At 42.6% G+C, this 20,077-nt stretch overlaps 1 protein-coding gene across 1 annotated transcript in view; it reads left to right on the top strand.

The window, feature by feature from the left end:
• Positions 1-20,077, top strand: part of PRR12 (proline rich 12) — a 113,937-nt gene that overhangs the window by 36,148 nt on the left and 57,712 nt on the right. Inside the window, exons 6-12 of the mRNA XM_070944435.1 lie at positions 5,052-5,371; positions 6,177-6,293; positions 6,737-6,870; positions 7,841-8,268; positions 9,246-9,371; positions 10,445-10,542; positions 12,178-12,306. Coding sequence (XP_070800536.1) covers positions 5,052-5,371; positions 6,177-6,293; positions 6,737-6,870; positions 7,841-8,268; positions 9,246-9,371; positions 10,445-10,542; positions 12,178-12,306 — 1,352 coding nt within the window. The remainder of the gene's footprint in view (positions 1-5,051; positions 5,372-6,176; positions 6,294-6,736; positions 6,871-7,840; positions 8,269-9,245; positions 9,372-10,444; positions 10,543-12,177; positions 12,307-20,077) is intronic.

Here is a 20,077-nt window from a genome sequence, read left to right as displayed (position 1 = left end):
ATGTAACCCTTGACTTATTTAAAGCTTTATAGTCCTGATATAAAATTATGAAAAGATGTACTCTTCGTTCAGAGAAATATGCTTGCTTACTCACAGCTAGTTAACACTTTTTGGAAAACTTTTCATTATATTTTACTTGTGGAAAATATTTTTTTTTTTATTGAAAAAGTTTTACAATTACATTTTCTCCCCAGTTTCCCCCCCCAACCCTCCCTAACCCTCCCTAGCCCCCCCTAGCCCCCCTCCCCCCCGGACTTTCACAAAATATAATCCAAATCAAAATCCCCTTTTTATAAAACTTGAACCCCTCCACTCCCTGTATATTTTTCACATCTTCACAAAATTCAATTATTCTATCTCTATATAATACTTTCAGTTAAAATCTATCTGATATTTCCTAGTTTGATATTTATTCTGCACATAATCTATCCACTTTTTCCACTCCCATACATAAGTCTCTTGTGAGCGATCTTTTAAATATGCTGAAATCTTCGCCATCTCTGCAAAGCTGGCCATCTTCAAAGTCCATTCATCAATAGTAGGCATAGCTTCATTTTTCCAATATTGACCTATCAGTAATCTCGCTGCTGTTATCATATACAATATCAACTTTGTTTCACCCAATGTAAAACCTTTAACTATACCCAATAAAAACAATTGTGGAGAAAACTGATTTTTTTTCTTCAAAACATTCTGCATAACCCACCAAATTTTTATCCAAAAAGCCTTCACTTTCTTACAAGTCCACCACACATGATAATATGTGTCATCTAGGTAATCACATCTCCAGCATTTTGGTTGAACATTAGAGTACATGCACGACAATTTCTTAGGATCTAAATGCCATCTATAAAACATTTTATAAAAATTTTCGCTCAAATTCTGCGACTGTGTAAATTTAACATTCTGAACCCATATTTTTTCCCATGTTTCCAACATCACTGGTTCTGCAAAATTTTGTGCCCACTTTATCATGCAATCTTTAACCAATTCAGTTTCTGAATCCCTTTCTAACAAAACATTATAAACCCTTTTAATAATGCATTGGACCTTTCTCTTTTATATGTCTAACCAATTCTTCCTCATGCATCATTATACCAGTTTTTTGGTCCTCTTTCCATCTCAATTGAAGTTGATTATACTGTAGCCAAGTTAAATTAATCCCTTCTTCCAACAGCGTTTCTAAGGTCTTCAGTTGCCATCTGCCCGCATCTGCAAAAAGAACTTCTTTATATAAAAACCCTCCGAGTGACATTATATTTGTATTCCACATGATATGACCAAGATCCAGCCATAACGGTATTTTATAATCCCATTTGAGTCGGTGCTTCTTCCAAACTCTCATCAAAGAGTCTCTAAGTATGTGGCTTTTAAATACTTTATCCACTTCATTCTCATAAAATAAGTAAGCATGCCAACCAAATTCAAGATCAAAACTTTCTATATTCAATATTCCAGTCTTTTTCCTTCCAAACCAATCGCTTGCGTCAAAGCTGCTGCTTCATAATATAATTGTAGGTTTGGAAGTTTAAGGCCTCCCCTTTCTGGAACATCTTGCATAATTTTCAGTTTAACTCTCGGCTTTTTCTCATTCCAGACAAACTTATTCAGTCCTCTTTGCCATTCTCTCAGTTGTTTATCACTTTTAAGCACCGGAATCATTTGAAACAAAAAAAGAAATCTTGGCAAAATGTTCATCTTAATTGCTGCTATTCTTCCAAGTAAAGACAGCTGCAGTTTTTTCCAAGTCTCCATATCTTTCTGTACGTCTCGCCACAACACCTCATAATTATTTTGGAACAATTTCATATTTGATTCTGCAACTTGAACTCCTAGATATTTGACCTTTGGTACTATCTCAAAACCTGCCTTGCTTTCAAGTTCCTGTTTTCGATCTTGTGTCATATTTTTAACTATCATCTTAGTTTTTTTCTGGTTCAATCTAAATCCTGATACTGTACCATATTGTTCTATAATGTCTTTCATCTGGATTATTGATTCCATCGGCTGTGTTAGGGTAACTACCAGATCATCTGCAAATGCCCTTATTCTGTAGTCCTCTTGCCTTATCACTATTCCTTTCAAAGTGCTCGAGTCCCGTATTATATTCAACAAGACTTCTAATGTTAAAATAAATAACAATGGGGATAACGGACAACCCTGTCTTGTTCCTTTTTCAATATTAAAGTCTGTTGTCAAACTTCCATTAATAATAATCTGTGCCTTTTGTTCTTGATAAATTGCTGAAACCGCCTGTATAAATTGGTCCCCAAAGTCCATCTTTTTTAAAGTCTTTAGTAGAAAATTCCAGTCCACTCTATCAAAGGCCGCCTCTGCATCCAAAGAGACCAGCACTGCAGGGATCTGTTTATTCTTGTCAAGATATTCCAGTAAATCTATAACTTGCCTTACATTGTCCTTCATGTATCTGCCTTCTATAAATCCCGCTTGGTCACAATGAATCACCTCTTGAATAACTGGTATCAACCTGTTGGCTAATACTTTTGCAAATATTTTATAATCATTATTCAGAAGAGATATTGGTCTAAAATTCTCAGGTTTTTTAGGACCTATTTGCTCTTTCGGTATCAATGAAATATAAGCTGTTTTCCATGATGGGGGTATTTTACCCCCTTGTTGTATGTTACAAAATAAGTCTTTAAGATGTTCAATCATTTCTGCTTGTAAGGTTTTATAGTACACCGCAGTTAAACCATCCATCCCAGGAGCTTTAGCTGTTTTCAATTGTTTAATTGTGGCAATAATCTCCTCAACTGTTATAGGATAATTCATTCTCTCCTTTTGTTGACTGGTAATTTTTGTAACTCTTTTATTCTCTAGATATTTCTCTATAAGTCCATTCTGTGTATCATCTTTGGCATATAGTTTGGTATAATAATCTACAAAAACTTCTTTAATTAATTTTTGTTGAGAAATTTCCTTCCCTCCAGTATCAATACTATCAATAATCCGTGTACTCTGCTTCTTCCTTAGTGTGTAAGCCAACCATCTGCCCGGTTTATTAGCGTTGCAAAATGTGTTGTGTTTCGCAAATTGTAAATTTGTTGCTGTTTGTTCCGCCATAAGCATTTGAAATTGATCTTTCAAAAGTTTTATAGCTCCTCGTATTCTTTCATCTGTTGGGTTTTTTATAAGTAATTGTTCTTTATTCTTTATTTCTGCTTCCATTTCAGATCTTTTCTTTTGTCGGTTCAATTTGTGCTTAGAATTCATATGAATGAGTACCCCTCTCATATACGCTTTACTCGCATCCCACACGATTTCAATCGGGGTACCCTTATTCAAATTCATTTCAAAAAATTCTTTCATCTGCTTTTTAAGTTCTATTATATTTTTTTCATATCTAAACAGATTTTCATTTAATCTCCATGATCTTCTCTCAGTCTTTCCCATCTCAATTTCTATCCATACCGGGCTGTGGTCGGTTAAAGTCCTTGGAAAAATCTTTGTTCTTTTTGTTTTTACAAGTAAGTCAGCTGATAGTAAAATAAAATCAATCCTAGAAAAGGATCTGTGTCTATCTGAAAAAAAAGTAAAGTCCAATTCTTTTGGGTTATGTATTCTCCAGATGTCTTTTAATTCCAAATCTTCTTTCATATCAAAAAAAGTCTGTGGTAGTCTAATCCTTGACTTCGCCGAACTCTTTTTGTCTATTTTAGAGTCAATTACTCCATTCCAATCTCCCATGATTAAAATAGATCTATAGTCCCATTGCAATATTTTAGAATGTAAAGTTTTGTAAAAATTATCCTGTTGTTGATTAGGAGCATAAATTCCAATCACTAGAATTAGGCCACTTGCTGTGTGCAGTTCAATTGCTATAAACCTACCACCTTCATCTGCTTCTATAATTTTAGCTGACAGTCTTTTGTTTATATAAATAACCACACCATTCTTTTTTTCCAAATTTGAGGCTATAAAATGTGTTCCTAATCTTGAATTTATCAAATATTTTTGATCTTGTGTTCTTACATGAGTTTCTTGTAAGCAAATTATATCATTATTAAATTGTCTCAGGTATGTAAATAATTTTAAAGTGCTGTTTTTCTCATTAAATTAATAGCATAGTGAATATACTGTAGTATGATTCACTAAAAACCAGATGATTATACCATGAGAACTACTATGTTTTAGTAACTCTCATGGTATAATGATCTGGTTTTCAAGTGATTATCCATACCAAATACACACACATACATGTACAGATATAGTAGATGGACATAATGATAAACTTGGATTTCTAATTTAACAAATCTGAACCGGATGGCATGCTACTGTAATGCATTTTTGTTTACTCCTGTTTAGCCTTATTACCTCTTAAAATGAGGACCCAGATTGTTGGGGGCAATATGCTGACTCTGTAAACCACTTAGAGAGGTCTGTAAAGCACTGTGAAGCGGTATATAAGTCTAAGTGCTATTGCTATTACACAAACAAGTAAATAGGAGCTGGACTAATTTGCATGAAGATCAACCTGAGGTTATGGTTAAAATTCTCTCAAGCTGGGATTCATTAGCCCATTTTGCAGTAGACTTTGCAGTTGGTTTCTAAATTATGGCTTATTTAGCCAAGGTATATATCACATAAAACTGGTATCTATATAATTTATCGACTAGCTCAAAGTAAGGAACAGAACTGGAGCAAATAAACCAAGTACAATAAAATTGTAGTTTATTTATGTTTATGATTTTTTAGGTGAGAATTCTTAGCTTAACTGTTACATGTGAGAAGCCCCTGTATTTAATTGCACCTGACAGCACAGTTAAAATCTAAATTACTGAACAACCTAAAAATTAAACACATTAAATGCAGGAAAAGTTGAAGGTATACTAGTGTAAATATGTGATAATATTAAAAAACCAGTTCCTTCATTATAAGCAGCATATGGTCGCCCTCTGCAGTATGCATTGGTAAATATGGTGTACTAATTATCAAATGGATACATCCTTAAATCCAAAAGGGTTCCAGAGTCAAAGAATGAATTACCTTGTTGGATGACCCCTTCTGTTCTCTATGTTTTCCTCCTGTAGATGTGCCACCGATTGTGGTGAAGGCCCCTAGCCCCACTCCTTTGGTGGAGGATGATGCCCAGCAAGAACAACCACCCCCACCCATGTCCCCAGCCCCCACACTGAAGGGGCCTTCCCCAGTGCTAGAAGAGCCACCACCACAGGGATCTCCTGAACCAGAAAAGACTGAGGACACACGGCCTCTTCACCTTGCTAAAAAGCAGGAGACTGCAGCCATTTGTGGAGAGACAGATGAAGAGGAGGTGGAGAGTGGTGGTGAGGGGATCTTCCGAGAGCGGGATGAGTTTGTCATACGTGTTGAGGATGTTCAGGCTCTCAAGGTATGTAATGAGTCTTGAGCGTTGACATTAAAGACACATTTTAAATATTACAATTGAAAGGTATTGTTCAAATGCTGAACAATAGGTGAAATAGGTGACTTGATTCTCTCTGCATGTTTTTGACTTCCTCTGTTGCTAGCTGCAGCCTGTGCAAAAGATTGTGGGAATTGTAATGCAGAATACCTGGAGCATGCTAGCTGAGCTTTTTTCAAACTAGAAACTCTTAGTGTTCTCAAACACTACATTTAGTGTTGCAGCTCAAAAATTGATTTCAGAATTTCTCAACAATTAAGCTTTGACATTCTAAACTTTAAAGAAAACTTCAGAAAATACTTGGGGGGGGGAATTGTGTAATTAAAATGGGGCAGTTATAAATTATAGGCTTTGTAGTCCAAACTAAATTTAATTGCATTTAGTTCCCATTGAGATCAGGATTAAAAAATGACCATAGGTGAAGTATAATATAAATTCAGTGAGTCCTACATATGACTGGTTTAGTTCTAGAAGCAACCTATAGAGTCCATTTATTCCCCCAAAATGTTACTTCCCTTTTAAAATTGTATTAGGCGATTGTTGACAAGCTATTATATCTTTATTAATACTTATAGGCATATGAAGAATTGGGTTAGCTTATCATTAATAGTTTCATACAGAAGGACAAACTGGAGAAATGCAGCATATCTGGGAGCTCTTTGTTGTCATTTCATGCAATTCTCTTCTGCTAAAATCTTTTGTTAGAGGATAGTAGTTGAGCTTATTAGCTATCTAATGCTATCATTGTAACTAATCCTTTGCCCTTCTCTAGCTTGCACTTCAGACTGGGCGGGAACCACCTCCAATCTGGCGAGTACAGAAAGCTTTGCTTCAAAAGTTTACACCAGAAATCAAGGATGGGCAGCGTCAATTCTGTGCAACCAGCAATGTGAGTGTCAACACCATTTGTTTAAATACTATCATACTCTCAGGGAAGCCAGAACTTCAGAGATGAGGGATCTCACCAACATGTTAGATATGAAATCAGCAAATTATATTAAAGTATTAAGCTCTGTTCCTATTCCTCCTTTTGCTCCCACCCCCTTCAGTGTGATACTACCATAAAGGTAGCACAGGGCCAAGCCAAGTATAGAAATACTTATTTTCTTTTGTTAGCCTGTTAATAAAAGAATTACCTCCCCCCCCCCCTTTTGCACTTGGGATAGTCCAATTGAACAATTAGCTTGATCTATTGTATTGGGCAAAGGATTGCAATTTCAGTTCCATTTGTTCCCTCATTACTTCTGGAAGAAGAGAAGTTATGAATGGGATGGTCTCCCCCTCCCTTTTCTTTCTGTATTCAATTCTTTCTTTTCCTGCTTCACCCCTCAGTATCTGGGCTATTTTGGTGATGCCAAGAACCGTTACCAACGACTCTATGTTAAATTCTTGGAGAATATCAACAAGAAAGATTATGTCCGTGTCTGTTCCAAGAAACCATGGCACCGGCCTCTGCAAGCTGTCAGGTAAAGGATTAGGAAGGTGGGTACATGTAAGAGAGTCCAGTTCTAGCTGAGAAACAGTAATACCTCTGGGTAATTGCTTACTTACGCAGATTTCATTCTAGAGTGGCTGTTTTTAAATTGTTCTTTTCTCCAGAGTTGCCTTGGGACATACGTACAGTACATACATGCATTTATTTCATCTCCATATCCCTCCAATTCAAGCTGAATTAGAATTGTCTAGATGACTTCCATACAAGAAACTTCTCATTTTTTAAAACTCCCCTTAGCAGTTGCTCTTTGCCTTCAGTTTTTTCATCCTTAGTTACGTCACCTCACACATGAGGGTGATTGGCTCCTGTCACTGCCCTTTCACTCTTCCCGTTTAAGGGGTGCAGAGCTCAGCCTTTTTTTTTTTCTGTTCTGCTTAATTGTGGAGCAGCTTCTAAGGTCAAGGGTGCCTTTACTTCCCTCACTGGCTCTTGCTTTTCTGGCATCCTTTCCCTTGGGTCATTGCCTCTGATTCATCTTGAACTGCAAATTAGCAATAGCAATAGTACTTAGACTTATATGCCACCCCAGCACTCTCTGGGCACTCTCTGGGCGGTTTACATGTCAGCATATTGCCCCCAACAATCTGGGTCCTCATTTTACTGACCTTGGAAGGAAGGAAGGAAAGCTGAGTCAACCTCGAGCCCCATCAGGATTGAACTCCAGGCTGTGGGCAATTTGCCTGCAATACTGCATTCTAACCACTGCGCCACCAGGGTTTTCTACAAATTAGATTGTAGACTGCCTGAACTTTTGTTGTGCTTGCTGGCTGTTGGGATAAAAGGATTCCCAGGGCCTCACTGTTTCACTGATTTTTCTATTATGGCTTTCTTCGCACTCAAACTCTCCTGCTGCAGTAAAACTGACCTCTCAAGTCAGCTCCCTCCTTTCACAGCCCAAGGCACATGGTTTTGGCTCTCAGTGCTCTCTTTTTCTGGTACAGGAGACAAAGTCAGCCCAAGGCTTCTACCCCCAAGGTTCCAGTGACACCCAAAGTTGAAAAATCAGAGAAGCTGGAAGTCCCAGAGAGAGCTGAGAAACCCAAAAAGCCTATTAAGGTTGAGAAGCTCCCCAAGGCTGAAAAAATGGACAAAACAGAGAATCTTCCCAAAGTGGAGAAAGGACCTAAGCCAGAAAAGCCCCCCAAGGCAGAGAAATTAATCAAGGCAGAGAAGCCCCCCAGAGTGGAAAAAGCAGATACTCCTGTGACCATGCTCACAAAAGATGCCCCAGGCATTGGAGCTTCTAAACCCAAGCCAAAGCCAGCCAAAGTGAAAGCTGAGCCACCCCCCAAGAAGAGGAAAAAATGGCTCAAGGAAGCAGCATCTTCTTCAGACTCAGATTCCAGCCCTGACCAGCAGAGTGAGGAGGGTGAGTAGAAGGGGGAAGAAATTCCACCCAGGTGGTGGGCATCAGAAACAGGCAGTTTAGAAAGGATACCAAGGACCTCTGTAGTCTTGGGAAGAGAAGAAATGTGACAGAGCTACTTGATCCAAAGGCAGGCATCACACATTATACCAGTGTTTTTCAATCTTGGCAACTTTAAGATGTGTGGACTTCAACTCCAGCAGGCTGGCTGGGGAATTCTGGTAGTTCAAGTCCATACATCTTAAAGTTGCCATGGTTGAGAAACACTGCATTACATTGTTATGTGCTTGTTGGTAGTTTGGTGTGTTGTATGAACCTAGCCATTGGGGTTTATTTAACAGATCATACTGTGGCTCACTGTCGTATGTGTGAACTAGATTAAGGAGAAACTGATTTTACAAAGGTGGGGGGAATCTGGAGCTCTCCACATGATCCAGATTAGAAATCCCAGCAGTTCTAGCCCACAAAGAGAAAAGAATCCTGGGAGTTGTGATCCAGCCATTTTTTAAATGCCACTGATTCTCTGAAAAGCCTTAGGAAAGGATCTTATCATTAAAAGCTAGACTGAGAGAAATTATAGAAGGCTGACAATAGGGAATAGAAAGAAGAAGCCCTGTCTACAGTGGGGGGCTTTTAAAGTGTAAAATGAGAAGAAACTCCAGATGAGTCAAGGAGAGCGCAAGACTGGTCTCTCTCTCTCCTTTCCTCTAATATTTGGTTGTGCTGTATGTATAATCAGCATTTCTCAACCTTGGAAACTTTAAGATATGCAGCCTTCCACTCCCAGAATTCTCCAGCCAGCACACTAGCTGGGGAATTCTGGAAGTTGAAGTCCATACATATTAAAGTTGTCAAAGTTGAGAAACACTGGTATAAGCTTACTGTGTTTTGCATTTGTTTGTTAACCTGTATTGAACCTTTTTGAAAAGCAGGGCTATAGCTGTCTTCCATAATAAAATAATGCTCCATTTCCCATTCAGAATATGTGCCCACAGGTCGCATTCTCAATACACGAGCCATGAAGGAGATGTACCGCAGTTACGTGGAAATGCTGGTCAGCACTGCCCTTGATCCAGATATGATCCAAGCTCTTGAGGATACAAACGGTGTGCATTTTTGTGTAGAGGTGATTAGATGGGCTCATAGGCCAGTTTGAAAAGCCACTGGCTTTTGTGTCCATGGGCCATTCTTCGGGAACCATGTAGCCCTCCTGTTTGCTCTCTGCTTTGCTCTGATCACTCATATTTGCTTTGTTGTGGTTGGCCTTCTGGAGATACAGAAGCTTTTTGTTCCCTAGCTATACTTGCTTAGGAAATTCCTGGGGCCAGAACAGACTGAACATATACATTCTTGTTCTATGTTGCCATAGTAAGAACTATAAATATGCTATTTTTAAAAAAAGTATAGACATCTCCATATTCTTCCTAAGATGCCTAATGTTGCAAAATGCACTATAAATCCCCCAACTTTGATCTCTTGTGACTAGAGAATACAACTGAATGTTTCAATGTACTCCTTTGTAGCAGTAATCTGTATTAGATAAAGATATGAAGGGCTGGTTGGAGGAAAGGTTCTCAAAAGTTGCAATCCCACAGCCCTTTAAAATTATCAGTGAAATTCTGCATAAAACTAAATAAAAACTAAATAATAAATAAAACTCTGATTGTTGTTGGCAGATATTTTGACAAATGTCAAATTTGTTAAACCCATGGGTTTAACCATTGTTCAGAGTGCTGCCTGGATTTTGTTTGTTGCTTTGCATATGTAAACTTGCTGTAGGCTTCTCCCGGCAAAGCAGGTGTGAGCTTTAACAGTGCTTCAGTTTTGCCTGCCTAAGCCCAATGAACTCCCCTCCCCCGAAAAAGTGTGCCTCCTCTAAATTGTTTTCTTAGGGGACCCACCATTTGAGAACACCTGGAGTAGAGTGGTCCTTAAGCAAGCACTTATTTGGAACACATAGTATTTTGAAAAATCTGGTCTTGCCAAAAAAGAAATGTGACCTTTGAAACCTTGCTTTGTTCCTTTCACTTGCTTGTCTAGAATTCAGTCCACTGCAGCCAGGTTTCCTTAGTGCAGGATGCTGGCTGCCCATGTCCTGCATTGCAGGTTTCCTGTCCCTGCCCATCCTGGATGGTTTTTTTTGTGACCTTTGCCATCTGTTTTGACAATCCTATCCCAGATGAACTGTATCTCCCGCCCATGAGGAAAATTGATGGGATTTTGAACGATCATAAGAAAAAGGTGCTGAAGAGAGTGTCACTGAATCCATCGCTACAGGTATGGAAAGAGGGCGAGTAGAATATGCTATTCCCCCACAGACTGATTTTGGAAAAGGGTATTTATTCTAAGTATAGACTTTGCTTTGTTGCCAAGATTTGGCTCAAGCGTTTTCTTCTCATTCACCTTCACAAGAACAGTTGGGGAGCAAGGAGAGGCCCTGAAGACCAAAAGGTTTATAACAGAATCATAGTTTACATAGGCTAAGAACCCAAGCCTTAACTCCATGTTGCCTTTGATGTTTCAGTTCCTCTAGTCATGTATCTTGCTTGTAAATGGCTCTGCACTGTCACCCTTCAGTTCATGAGTCAGCATCTTTTTTGTATGGTGTTGGTATTAATTATATATGGTGGCAGGAATGCCAGAAATTTAAATTGGCATTTTAAATGAGAATGAAATTTAACTTGATCACTACATTGCACAAGGTTTCAGTGACCCTATTCCTAAGGCCTCACAAAATCTAAGTCAAAATGCTGAAATTTATCTCATGAGTTTTAGCCATGTCTTTTTTTTTGGGGGGGGGGGGATTTTATGTTTGAAGATCTATGGGTGGTATTTAGAAGTATCTCAAGTGCTACTTTGCTGGCCACTTGTTTAACATTTTCTACTTATAGTGTACTCTTAACCCCAGAGATTTTTGCAAAATCTTCACCATAAACAGGAGAGCTTGGTTGTTCCTTTTTCCCCCTGTGTTAGCAATATAATGTGAAAACTTTAACTTTGCATGTATCATATTGGGAAGAGGATTTATACAGGTAGTCCTTGTTTAGCAAATGCCTCATTTAGTGACCATTCACAGTTACAGCAGTTATTAAAAAGTAACTTTACAACCAACCATTGCATTTGTGACCTTTGCAAGTCTGTAAAGCAAAGGAAAGCTGAAATAATATAATCATAGTCAAGGTTTCACTTAGCAACTGTTCTGCTTAATGGTCAAGTTGCCAGTCCCAATTGTGGTCGCACTAATGTGCAATAAGAGGATGTGCTAAACAAGGGCTACCTGTATGCCTTATTGTAATGATCAGACAAGTCAAACAAAAAGGCCGTTTTTCTATATTTTAAAATGAGGCATCCTGCTCCTAGCTAAGAAAAGCCATTTCCTCCCCATCATGCTTAAAAACAGTTTGTGAAATAAGAAAAAATAAAATCTTCAAATACAGGGGAAAAACTGAGGTTTCTTTGGTGTCACATTGCCCAGGCTCTAGACATGCAGTGCATGTTGGACCAAGGGTATGAAACTGATTCTTTAGGATCACCTGATTTTCAGGACTTTGTACTATTGGTGTCTGCTTGAATAGCCTGTAGTTCAATTTTTCTAATCAATGAGACTCCTGTTAAGTAGTGATGTTCTTTTCTGTTTTAAGGAAATAAGTAGTCTGGTCCTACTTATATACAGGGGTAGTTCTCCCCTAGACCACCTCCTATATCTAATCTGTTGTCTCTGGAGTCTTTTCAGTGTCTATACCCAACTTTATTATTTCAGGATGTTGCCATCTCTCTCTCTATTTAAATATCTGATTTGTCTAGTCCCTAACATCTTGGGATCTTTGTAACAACAGAAAGTGGAATGAATTGACCCAACAACTGCAGGTTGTAAAGAAGCTTCTTCTCACATTTACTTTCTTCCCCATACAGGAAGCACTCCACATGTTCCCCCAACTCCATGCTGAGACATGTGATACAACAGTTAAGTTGCACCCAGGTGGTGATCCTTACAACCGCAAGACACTCAACAAACTCAAGAAGAATGTATCCAAACCACAGGTAAGTGTTGTGGATGAAGGTGGTGCCCAGGATCTGTGGTAAACTTACTCATTTACATTGATTACTCTTATTTCTCTTTTCCACTAGAGAGCTCAAGGTAAGAATAGTTGTGCTCCTACTCATCTTCTGTTTTATGCTCACATATTGCAAGAGTGAACAATAGAGCCATAGGCCATTAATGAGAGTTTCATGACTGAGAAGTGATTTGAATGTGGGTTATTGTGAGCCTTGTAAGGTAGTCAGGTTTACATTAACAGAATTTTGCAAGTCTGAAAGTACATCTCCCCCCCCCCGCCTTTACAGTTCAAGACACTAGAAAGGGTCCCTTCTGAAACATTTACCACACCTCCATTCCTTCTGTGGACTCAGCTGCTGCTTGTCTGACCATTGCCTAGTCTGCCGTTCTTTCTCCTGTCTCTCAAGGTCATTCCCACATACCATTACAATTACCTTTTCCTACTTTGATACACTAACCTCAGCTTTCCACTACCTGGTACCCTCTTGGGAAATGCTGCTCTGGGTTTGTATTATGCTCTCCATAGCTTATTGGCAATCAGAAATTGATAGTTTATAGCAGGGCTGTCAAACTCGCAGCCTGTGGGCCAGATGCGTCACGCGCTGGCCATGCCCACACCCATTTTCCAGCTAGGAACTTGAGACTCCAGGTGTTGTGGCTCCGTTGCCTGAGCCTGGGCTATCGACAGATGCAGACTCTGAGAGTGAGGGAGAGGAGTTGGCAAGGCCTCCCTCTCCAGGAGCCTCCTCTCTGGCAATGCCTCCGGAGGACATCGAAGGCCAAGAGATAGGCCCAGAGCCAAGCACGTCCCCTCAGCCACAGGTGGACAGCGACGAAGGAGATAAGTGCTGGCTGGATCCTCGACAGCGGCACAGGGAGAAGCGTGCGCAGCAGAGGGGAAGGCGTGCCAGAGATTAGCTGACTCACTGGACCACACCCCACAGGGTATAAATGTGGGTGTGGTGGCCGGTTCAGTTTGTGACGAGCAAAAACTAGAAATAATCCATGATCTCTGCATTACTGGACTTCTGCCTGCCTTGTCGGACTGCATTTGGACTAATCCTTGTATTGCTGAAACTTTGCCTGCTTTATCGGAATGCTTGCAGTCTAATCTTTGTTTTGTGTGAGTAAAGTCTGAATTGGCAGCTAGCCACTGGGTTGCTGCCAGCTTTATCTTCAAAGACTTTGTCGTGTGGTTTATTAACTCCGGGCCATCTGTGGGGGTGTGTGTGTGGGACAGGGACAGAACACCAGGCATGGGTATCACTCTGTTTTCTGTCTCTATGGACTGAGTTCAATCTTAAAGAGACGCCTTCCTTTGCGCACGGTCCCAGATTCAACTCAGTCCTGACCTCGTTCGGACGGAGTTAGAGTTCTCTCTGGTTTAAATTTAGTGTAAAAATTTAATAGTTTTTTCTTGTTAAATTTTTTTTTGTTTTTGTTTTTTTTTCTTATTGTTGGTGTACTAGAGTTTAGGAAGATAGAAGAGTAGCGGCGGTGCGATTTGGTGGCAGCTGCCATCGGGCGCGCGCACCAAAGCAAGAACGCCGTGGGAGGGGGGTTCCTCAGCGGAGGACCCCTTGCTGCATCCGTGCCCAGCCTTAATCTTATTATTTGTTGCTTCTGCTTGCAGGGCGTTAGGCTGGGGGATCTCAGCTGGTTGGTGGCTTGAGTGGCCGCCATTTTGTGGAGCGCTGAGCCGCGTGTTGGCTCCAGTAAGGCAGTGGACTTCGGCAGAGTGGACATTATTGCCTTTGTGCCTGCACCGCCTACCCTCCGAGGCTGTAAGTAGTAAGGAGGGGGGTGGAAGCACCGACTGGAGGTTTTTGTGTTTTGGCACCAAAATAGTGCTGAGGAGGTCACCGGACACGGCGGCCATTTGGTTTCCCCTTTTTTAAGGCACAGAGCAGCAGCTGCCATAGGGCTCGGTTCTCGGCCCTCCAGTGCAGCTTAAGCCCTCAGAGAGGAACAAAGGGAGCCCGGACCTGGGTCCTATTACCCTGAGGTGAAGAGGAGACCCGGTCACAAATTGCTGGCCGGGGCGGGGTGGGGGGGGGGAGAGGGCCATAGTGCAGCTGGTCTCGGTCTGCCCAGGCCTTTTTTCCCCTCTTTTAAAATTACTGAAGAGACTGATTGCTTAATTCAGTTCCAGCTCTGATCTACGTATTTTGCCTCGAATAATCGTTTTCATCTGATCACGTGAGGCTGTTGCATCTATTCCTCAATTGGGGATTGCTCCTTGTAATACTGGTGGGATAGAGATTTAAAGTATTTTTCTTGCCCCATTATGGAGAGAAGTGAAGACTCTCCCAAAAGATCAACCCGCAGTAACAAAAGTGACCATGGGTCTAAGTCTAGCAGTAAAACTGCAGCAGCTAATATCAAGGCTAAGGCTATGGCTCTCACTAGTCCATCCAGAGCACAGGAAAGGGCGGAGAAACGTTTGCATAATGCCTTAGAACAACAAGTGGAAAAGAGTCAAAAGGCAGCGGCAAAGCGTAGACATTTGGATAATCCACAGCCTATTCAAGATTCCGATTTGGACTTAGCAGAACCAGGGCCATCTACCAGTTTGTTAGTGTCTAGAGAATTGTCTCCTCCACCTTTGGAAAGAGAGCAGGAAGGAGAACAGAGATGTAGTGTATCTCCTTCACTTTCAGTGGCACCTCAATCAGAGGGGCAAGCCACTGGTAAGGTAGCTGAGATGCCAGCGATAGTTCAGCAATGGATTGCTGAGGCAGTGCAGCGCGGCTTAGCAGCTGGTCAGACAAGGTCCAACAGATCACAGCGGAGGAATGTGGAGGTGGTACAGACCCAGAGTTCTGCTGAGCTGAGACCAGTCAGGCCACAGTCAGAATTGGAATCTGAGGCCTCAGTTTCCTCTTCAGCGTCAGAGGACTCATTAACAGGGGCTACTAATCATTGGGATCAGGAATTATCTGAGGAAGAAGGTCTGTTACCAGACCAACCTGTTTTCAAGGGTTTGTTTTAAGGCTTTACTAATGAAGGCTGTTAGGATGTGGTTTGAGCCTAACAAGTTGTCCAGGCAATATATGTGTACTGTGACTTTAATATGAATATGTATTGTGTGACTTTAAAGTTTTACTGCTGATTCATTGTAATGCTGAGTCATGCTGTAATTAGATAATCACTGGGTTGTGAACGTATTTAAGAAAGGTACTGTAACGTATTCAGTTGATGATAAGCTACTATTGTGTGAGGAGTGCTATTCATTATGCTATCATCGTTTGATGGATCTGCTACCATCGTGGTTTGTGAACCAGAGTGAGTTTGTTATTCTAACCAACTAATGTTTGTTTGATAAGAAGATATCTGTAACTACTGGACTGATTTAACTGGCAAAGACTTGGAATTTGTTTAAAGACTATGAGACTGTTTTTCTACTATAAAGTAAGCTTTTGATAAACCAGTTTGCACATCTCTTATTCATTGCTCTCAGCAACGTTTCTCTGTGCTCTACACTCTGCTGGTTGGTAACACAACACCAATATCCTTAACAAAGGCTAAGGTCACCACGAAGCAGGGCACTTCGGAAGAGACTGGGGTTAGATCAGAGCAGGATCTGGCAGATTTACTGTTTTTGGAACCGGTTACAGAGACAGATATTATACCGGCTCCCCAATTTTTTTTAGATATGATTAAGAAACAGTGGGATTCGCCAGGAACCTATGCCAATTCCTCTTCTTATGAGAGGAAATTTTATAACAACACACCCGTTCTCACGGAGCTCCTGAATATTCCGGATGTGGATGAACCGGTGGTAGCATTGTCTTCTTCCTCAGCCACCTTGGCAGAGCCAGAAGAGGTACTGAAACCTGATGACCGTAAATTAGAACGGGCTTTCAAGAGGGCTCACCAGGCGGCGGCCTGGGGAATCAAAGTAGCCATGGAAGCGTCTTTCTTCACCAGAGCATCGCTGTTGTGGCTTAAGCAAATGCAGGATAGGGTGCCAGTTTCAGACCTCAGAGCTCATCAGGATTTCAATAAGATAGTGGCGGCAGCGGAGTATACAGCTGATGCCACCTTAAATTCAGCAAAATTTGGAGCACGAGCCATCACATCTACTGTGACGGCTAGGAGACTCTTATGGTTAAAAAATTGGCAAGCAGATCGCAAGCGTAGATGGCGTTTGGCCTCTGTTCCTTTTCGGGGGTCCAAGTTGTTTGGATCAGCCTTAGATCCCCTTTTATCCAAACCAAAGGACAGGAAGAAGGTTCTTCCAGCTTTCTCTCGAAAGGCGGACGCCCGACCTGCTTTGCAGGATCAAAAGTCTTATTTTCGTCCCCATGGGGGGACAGGTTTCAATAAAGGTCAGAGACGGTTTTACCAGGGCCAGGGCAGTCAGTCGGGGCAGTCAGGGATGGGACAAACAGATAGGAGCAGAGCAGGTCAGCCCAAGCATTTCTTTCGCGGAGGGAACTTGCGTTCCTTTCACAGAACCTGTTGACTGGAGGCACGAAGCTCCCATTGGTGGCCATCTCGGCCTTTTTGCAGACCAGTGGGAGAAATCCACCACAGATGCATGGGTAAAGGAGACCATCACTTCAGGTCTAGCACTAGAATTTCTTGCGGGTCCCCCAAAGGTTTTTGTTCGTTGCCCAAAGTCAAGATACATAACCAAAAGAAGGTTTATGGAAACAGCCACCCAGCATCTGATAGACATAGCAGCAGTAGAGCCTGTCCCCTTGTCAGAACAGGGGACTGATTATTATTCAATGCTGTTTGTCGTACAAAAACCTTTGGGGGGACTATGACCAATTCTTAACCTGAAGGGCCTAAACAAGTTTTTGAGGTATCGGAGGTTCAAGATGCACTCCCTCTGGTCAATTTTGGCAAATGTTCGGAGGGGGGACTTCTTGACCTCCATCGACCTCACAGATGTGTATCTGCACATCCCGATTCATCGGGAGTACAGACGGTACCTGAGGTTTTACTACGACAGCAGACATCTCCAGTACTGGGCCCTGCCGTTTGGTCTAGCCTCTGCCCCCAGGGTCCTGGCAGCATTGGGGGAGGTCCTGGCAGCATTGGGGGAGGTACTCAGATCCAAACCAATTCGTATTCAGGCTTACCTGGATGACATTTTGGTACAGTCAACATCTCTAGCTTGGGCAGAGTCGGATCTGAACGCCACGATCCAATGTCTGCAGGCTCACGGCTTCTCGATAAATGTAGGGAAGAGCCATTTTCACCTGATAAATTGACTCATTCACCTAGGGGCGGTTATAGACACCATTCAGTGCCAGGTGTTCCTGTCTCCGGACAGATTGGAAGACATCAGGAGTCTGACAAAACAGGTGCTTTCTGCCCCCAGAGTGACCTTAGCACAGCTCTCCACTCTGTTAGGCAAGATGATTTTGTGCATAGAGATTGTTCCTTGGGTGAGGTTTCACGCCAGACCTCTGCAATGGTTCATGTTACCGTTCCAGAAGTTAGGAAGAGCAACATCGCAGGTCAAGGTCAGGATCCCGGGGATGGTCAGAGCATCTCTGAGCTGGTGGATGTCCAGGCAGATGTCACAGGGATGTTACTTCCTAGTACAGGAGATGGTCACAGTGACCACAGATGCCAGTTTAGTAGGATGGGGGGCTCATTGCCAGAATAAGATGGTGCAGGGTGTTTGGTCACGTGCAGAGTCACAGAAGTGCATCAATTGGCTAGAGGTGAGAGCGGCCTGCTTGGCACTCAGGAAATTCAAGCCCTACCTCGTGAACCGCCATGTGCTTCTCATGACAGATAACATTACAGTAAAAGCCCACATCAACAGACGGGGGTACATGATTCCAGACACTCATGAAGGAGGCAGGGAGGCTCTGTCGTTGGGCAGAGCACACATTGAAGTCCATCAAAGTGGAACATTTGGCAGGACAGGACAACACGTGGGCGGATTGGCTGAGCAGGGAAGCCTTAGATCAGTCAGAATGGCGCCTGGACCCGGCATTATTCCAGGAGATTGTGAAACGTTTCGGGCAGCCAATCATCGACCTCTTCGCCTCACAGATGAATGCCCAGCTACCCCGTTTTTTTGCTTGATTTCCGTGTCAGGGGGCAGAGGGAGTAGACGCTCTTCATTGCCCTTGGCCCAGGGGCCTGTTATATGCCTTCCCTCCTCTGGCACTGCTTCCGAGGGTTTTCAGTTGGACTCTACACTTCAGAGCAGACCTCATCCTGGTGGCTCCTCATTGGCCGAGGTGCCCGTGGTTTGCAGATCTGGTGAGTCTGTCGGTCGCACAGGCCTGGAAGATTCCACCCGACAGGGTCTCCCTCTCTCAGGGGCCCATTTGTCACCCGGACCCACAATGGCTTAACTTAATTGTGTGGAGGTTGAGCGGCGATTGCTTGAGGGGCGAAATTTCTCCGCTAGCGTGATAGAGACTATGCAGCCTGCCAGGCGCCCGTCTACGGCGTGCATTTATAACTCCACCTGCCAAACATTCAGTTTATGGTGCTCGGGGCGGAGGATTCAGGTGACCAAAGCCACTGTGGAGCAGGTTCTGGAGTTTCTGCAAGCAGGTTTGGAGAAGGGGTTGGCACCAGCAACCCTTCATAGGCAAGTTGCTGCTTTGGCTTCAGTGTTATCGTGTGGGAGGAGAATTTCAGTGGCACAACATCCCGACGTAAGGAGATTCCTCAGGGGGGCTACTAACTTGAGACCGGCAGTAGTACACCGCTATCCCACCTGGGATCTCCAGAAAGTGTTGCAAGCCTTGTCTATCGCACCCTTTGAACCGCTTAGACAGGTTCACCTCAGTTTCTTAACATAAGATTCTTTTCCTCGTGGCCATTACATCAGTCAGACGCATTTCAGAGCTAGTGGCCCTTTCTGTGAGGGAAGACTTGTGTATCTTTCATGCGGATAGAGTTGTTTTACGTTTAGATCCGGCCTTCATGACCAAAATTAATTCTTGGTTCCATCGGGCACAAGAGTTAGTCCTTCCGGATTTTTGCCCGAATCCATCTCATCCTAGAGAAAAGATCTGGCATAAGCTTGATGTCAGACGGGCATTAAAGATTTACATTAAGAGGACGGAGTCATTTTGGAGGTTGGAAGCCTTATTTGTGTCCTTCTTGCCATCAACTATGGGGCTGAAGCTTACGAGTTCAGCAGTGGGCAGACTGCTCAGAGCTACCATTGCCAGGGCTTATGAAGCTCAGTCGCTGCCTCGGCCCAGGGGTATAACTGCTCATTCGACTCGCAGTGCAGCTACCAGCACGGCCTGGGCGACTGGAGCATCAGTTGAAGAAATCTGCAGAGCGGCAACATGGTCAACGCGTTTGCCGTTCATCCGACATTATAGGATTGATGCTTATACCTCGGCAGAGACAGCATTTGGTCAGAGAGTTCTACAGCGTGTGTTGGAGACGCCTGGAGGGGAAGACCAGACTACTTCCCACCCTTGAGGACTGTTGCCTTTGGTAAGTCCCATGCCTGGAGTCTCGAGTTCCTACCTGGAAAATGGGTGTTGGTCCTACCTGATACACCCTTTTTTGGCTGGAACGAGAGACTCCAGCCCCACCCTAACACGGGGGTCTGGTCTTGGAGGTGTTCTAGGGGTGTCTTTGCAGGTGCAGTATCCTGGAACCCCATGGGACATCGTTGAATCTGGGACCGTGTGCAAAAGAGGGCGTCTCTTTAAGATTGAACTCAGTCCATAGAGCCAGAAGACAGAGTGATACCCATGCCTGGAGTCTCTCATTCCAGCCGAAAAAGGGTGTATCAGGTAGGACCAACAC

The sequence above is a fragment of the Pituophis catenifer genome, unplaced genomic scaffold (assembly GCF_029215685.1).
Source record: "Pituophis catenifer annectens isolate HBS135680 unplaced genomic scaffold, rPitCat1.0.hap2 SCAF_5, whole genome shotgun sequence".
Taxonomy (NCBI): Eukaryota; Metazoa; Chordata; class Lepidosauria; order Squamata; family Colubridae; genus Pituophis; species Pituophis catenifer.
The sequence above is the reverse complement of the archived record's forward strand: the minus strand, read 5'-3'. Positions and strand labels throughout refer to the sequence as shown.